At 41.4% G+C, this 5463-nt stretch overlaps 1 protein-coding gene across 4 annotated transcripts in view; it reads right to left on the bottom strand.

Moving 5' to 3' along the window:
- Window positions 1–1849: 1849 nt before the first annotated feature.
- Window positions 1850–5463, bottom strand: part of znf609b (zinc finger protein 609b) — a 76161-nt gene continuing 72547 nt past the window's right edge. For all 4 annotated transcript variants that reach the window (XM_035909119.2, XM_006793855.3, XM_035909117.2 and 1 more), the window contains exon 8: window positions 1850–4632. In XM_035909119.2, the coding sequence (XP_035765012.1) occupies window positions 4589–4632 (44 nt within the window). In that variant the 3' untranslated portion in view covers window positions 1850–4588. The remainder of the gene's footprint in view (window positions 4633–5463) is intronic.

The raw sequence follows: 5463 nt of genomic DNA, 5'->3' as shown, positions 1-5463 counted from the left end.
CCAGCCTCACTCTCTCTAGTTCCAGCCCTCCTCCCTCTGCAGAGCTGAGAGCATGGAGGATAATCAGATTTCACATTTACACTCACCAAAATCATCCCCGGCCTAATCACTCTCTGTCACTGATGTTGCATTATGCTATTGCATAGAGTGTACTGTCAGTTCAGGGGCATTAGGGGCAGCTAAAAATATCCCAACTGCCTGATACGAATGGATGTCGCACCAGATGCAGATAAAGTTTGAGCACTGTGTGCACATATGCAAAGTGACGCTTTCAACAGACTCAACTGTTGACAGCTCGCAAGCGTTTCCCAGAGGAGCATAACATATATTCCAGTTAAATGTATGTATGCTCCTCAAGCATGCAGTTCAAGCGAGTCAGCTGTAAAACTCAGAAAGAGGCAAAAATCTGACATTTGATCCCACTGAGAGACTGTGGTCTCTTTAGAGACACTGCACTCATGTGGCTGTGTGCCATGGTGCAGTTTCTGCAGGCTAAGAGGTTTTTCAGGCTTTTAGACTTCTTTCTCCCAGGATGGGAAAATCAATTTACGTGCAAATTCAAACACTTGTCATACACATGCTGGGGACTTTCTGTATTTTGTGATGGGATATAAATATTACATGACCTATTGGGTTGACTCTCATCTGAAATAAGACTTGGTAAAAATGACAAAAGGAAACCTGTTCCGATGATGTGACTTTCAAGGTTGACAAGGAATTTTGCTGGAACGCTGCGTTACAGTCAACCTTGTCCCTGGGTGGTAAACAATAAATACAAAACCATTTTAACTGTATTATCAGCTTAAATCTACAGCACCCACCAAGCACGAGCCATTAAACAGTTCCCAAGACAGATTGTCTCATAAAAAGATTTATTTTTTTCCAGCCCAAATTTACAAAGGCAAGTTACAGAGTATTGTATAAAAAAGAACCATGGTAATGTACACTTTACACAAACTCCTGAAGGGAGGGAGAAATGAGGAGAGGGGACAGAGATCTGAATTTCTCACACAGAAAGAAAATGAAGACATTGTAAACATCCTTGCAAGCACCAGAAGTGGTACTTTTGGGAAAAGGGGTGTGTGGGAATGGGGTTCGGGTTGGCGGGGATTTGCGTGACAGTGGGCGGGGTCGGGAAAGGACAAACGAGCGAGTGTCTCTGCATTTTCACAGGAGAATGTTCAACTAGGCACCAATTGAGACAACTGCTGGCCAATAAATATACTCTTCACCATGAAACAAATACAGTCCTGCAAAATACAAGAGCCAAGCACTTTCCAATATGTTGATAGCAAAACATTACTTTTCTGGCTTTTTCATACACTTTAGTATATATGATTTTCACTGGGCTTTGCTTACTACTGAGATAACATTACTACTCTCAGAGAGAGAACAAATGCACTTGTCACAACCATTGTTTGATAAAACTATATGTACTGTATGCAGCCTGCTGGTACTAAAAACCCACTGACTTTTAATGACAACATCACAGCTGCCTAGATTACCCTTACAGATTTAAGTACACGTCAAACACCACCACATTCAGCTTACTCATGTCAGCCATTCTTCTTGAAAATGCGTAAAAAGTCAAAATATATACCGTCCTCGCAAGCCTCCATTAGACGGGGCACTGGCAACTTATTTACTTGGAATGTCCAAGAACCTCAGAACGAAGTGATGCAGTTTGGTAACTGAATAGTGTCTCAACAAGCAGCTAACATCCGACGTCAGAGGGTGTTAGACACAACGTTAACTGGTGGTTTAGGGATTTGACCATGTAGAGTATTTACTGAGAGAAACAGAAACGACAACAATAGGAACATTAAAAGTATAGACCCCCCCCCCCCCCCCCCCCCCCAAAAAAAAAAAAAAATAGGAAGAAAAAAATCAATAAAATTAAATTTAATGACAACATGGTCAATATTCCACTCAGATTATAATCCTTTAGAGGAACATTAAGACTGCTCATAAACCACAGCCCACATTGAACCTTTAACAATGCCCTATCCTGAATGAACCAGCACATCAAATCCAGCCCAGAGTGGATAATGTGCCCCTCCCCCAACACAGAGAAACCGAATCCCTCTCAAATCTATGCAAGTAGCATGTGTATAGAATTTCACTTACAACCCCTGAGGTATAAGAGAACTGTACTATAAAGCCAAGAGGGAACTCTGGTACAAGAGGACACGTCTGCAAATTAAAAAAAAGAAGAAGAAGAAGAAAAAAAGGGGACCACGTGTTAAGAGGTTGAAAGGAAAGCAGAGAGCTCATTGGGCAGCTTTGAGCCTCCCGACTCCCATTTCGCTTTAGTTTACGATGTTCGTGTTGCTCCACATTTTGACTGGCTCACACTTCCGGTTGTTTTGTTTTTTGGAACATCTGATTGGTTCATGCTTGTAAAAGTAACAGCTGGATTTTTTTAATAGTTTTCTTCTGTTTAATGGGCTAATAAACTGACCTTCCAGCATAGGCAACAACGTAACAATTAAAACTGCTGTCTGAGGCATCAGACTCATTTGCTCACTTTTAGACTAATCCAAAGCTAGCTGCTAGTTAAAAAAAAACAAAAAACCATATATAAAGAATCTGAGGTGGATGTGTGTTAAGGTGAAGCCACATGAGCAAGCAAAGCACCAAGAGAAATTTTAAGCCTTTTCACACTGAATATTAACCTAAAAATGACATTTGATTTTGTTCCAGTTTGTTGTCACTGCAACGTACAACCACAGAGTTTGAAGACTTCACCTGTGAAACTCTGCCTGATCTCCCCGTCAAGGTCATGTTGTTGTACAGCACTGCAGGGCTTTTAGCACGGCTGCTTTTTATTCATTTCTTTATTTTCTGCTCAGACTTGTGCCCGTGCGGTCTTCACCGATGTGTTAAAATAGTCACTCTTTGACTTGATTTTTATTTTGGGGGAAGTAGAAAAAGCTGCAGGGAGCCAAATCTTCTCAACAAGGGAATGCGCTGGGTGCCAGAGCAGGTTATGCTATTTCCACCTCAGCATGCTACAGTAGAACTCCTTACTGAGAAAGGAATTCATGGTGTCCTAATGTTAAATGTTGTAAAATCAGAAGCATTACAGAAAGCAGCCCAGAAATGCACCAGGGAATGACCCTGAAGGGGAGATCGGCCAAATTTGAAGAAGTCCCGGAAATAACTCGTGAACTGTTGTTTTTGGAGCTGGAAGACAGCAATTCAGAGGTCTACAATGAATCAACCTGCGCACTGCTCGGTTAGGATGAGTGGAGATGTGAACCAAGTTTAAGGTCAAGCAAAGCCTGTGGGGGCAAATAAAGAAGCACACAAGACGTTCAGGAACTCCACAGCAACAGTGACCATCTGAGCGCATAATGGTAAACGCAGCAGTGAAAGCTATTTAACAGTTTTTTAAGCAGTTGCGTGCTGGGATAAATATAAACATTTATGCACATAAAAGTAGGATAAAAGTCTATATTACAGCAGAAAAATACATGGGTGAACTTTCACATTGTTTACAGGAAACAATCAAAACTTGACAAGCTTGAAGAAGCACAATCTTACAGTAAAACAAAAAAAACAAAAACACCAGAACACACACCAGCAGCCCGATGAGCGTGACGACGGAGCGTCCCGTGAACGGATTGCTCGCTAATGTGGCTTCACTGTTTGAGTGAGTGGCAAAAACGGAGGCGACCCCTTTGCGGTGTGAGGAAAAGATGACGGGACCGATACCAGCATCAGACACATTCGAAGATGAGCGCAATGATATGGAGCAGAAGTGAAGGAAACATGAATAGTGTTTATTCTCCGTTGAGGTGTACGCGGTCCCTTCGCAGAACGTGACGACATCATCCCTGAAACACGACGTGAGGGTTCGAGGAGGATGGGGAAACGATGATGGAAAGTTGAAAACAAAAAAACAAAAACTTCAGTCTCAGGCTCTCAAGTCTCTGAAGAAAGCAGCTGCTGCCATATTCCCTCTCCCCACGAAATATAGCCAAAAATTTGTCAAGTTAAGGATATACTGTTGTTTCATGGCATACGAGAAGCCAAAGACAGAGTTGAAAACAATTTCAACGTTAAATCATTTTTCTTTTTTTCTTTTCTTTTTAAACAGTCTTTAATTTAGTTTGACCCCTCTTTCCCATCAGCCACCCAACTTCCTAAAATCCCCTGCCAATTTCTTTCTGCATGTGACCAAAAAAAGAAAACAAGAACAAAACAAGAAACAATGCAGTCCAAGGAGAAAAAAACAACAAAAAACAACAACAAAAAGCTGTTCTGGCAGTCCAATAGTCTCTTTTTGCATTGCATTTGTTGACAGTGCAAAGACTAGATAATCAGCGGGTTGGTGTTTCCTCTGCGTGACAGGGCAGAGTGATGGCTTTGAACCTGGGTTATATTATCAGTTCTGGTACAGACCAAGGTTTGGAGAATTTGGGGTCTTTAACGAGAGGAGGGGGAGGGAGAAAAAAAACAACAACAACAGCAACAACAGTCTGCCTTTCCTTGGGACAGAAGAACTAAAAAATATAGATAGAAACACCATTCAACTGATGTCTAAAAGGTAACACCCGGGAGATCTTGTTCTCATGTGATCCAGTCATATGAATCTTTGCAGGGTTGAGGTGTGACGGTCAGGTTTTCCTGTGAAGGATACAAAGAAAATAATTTATTTACACATATTACAATAAAAAAAAGTGTGTGGAGAAAATACTTTACACGCATCTGTAACTCAGTTCTACTTGAGGTTTTGCTGATCACAAAGGCTGTAATTTGTGGTGCTGTTTAACTCTGGTGCATTATGCATTAGGTATCTTATTTATATAAGTGAGGTGGACAAAATAGTAGAAACACCTATGCGTTAATGTGAAACAATTTAACAGTGACTACATCCTAAAGAAGCTTGATACAGACATTTAACATCAAAACCTTTTGTGAGAACTGCCCTTAATGTTAATACAGGCAACACATTTGCAATGGAAGAACAGAGGCATTTGTCAAATTCACTGTAATTTGACTGAGCTGCCACTAGATGTCAGTGCAGTCTGCAGTGGACTTGTGTCTTGGGCTCATTCAACATCTCTATTATCAACACCATGATCCAGTTGTCCTCAGAGGACCTACTTAGGAATGGATGAGCTGAGAGGCTAAAAGTGCTGCATATTTGACTAGATTGCAACAGAGAAGTGAGGGCTTTGTTTTTCTGTTTTGTTTTTTTACAGGTTGCTGCATCTTTCTGAAAGCCATGACAAAGAAACATACAGTTTTACTTTTAAATGACGTTCTACATCTCTGCACGTACTCCTAACTTGCTGCCTGAGTTTTTTTAAGATGAGCTGCTGTGTGACGCACATTATCTGCCACCTGCATTTGTTTGAAAATGCTGCTCTCGGTAGGCTTGTGTTTTGCCTCCCTGTCGGTTGCTGGTGGTGGGTACAAGGAAGGGGTTGCTGCTTGATGGCTGACAAGCAAGTT

This window comes from Neolamprologus brichardi, chromosome 1 (assembly GCF_056152115.1).
Source record: "Neolamprologus brichardi isolate AB-2024 chromosome 1, ASM5615211v1, whole genome shotgun sequence".
NCBI classification, from domain to species: domain Eukaryota; kingdom Metazoa; phylum Chordata; class Actinopteri; order Cichliformes; family Cichlidae; genus Neolamprologus; species Neolamprologus brichardi.
The sequence above is the reverse complement of the archived record's forward strand: the minus strand, read 5'-3'. Positions and strand labels throughout refer to the sequence as shown.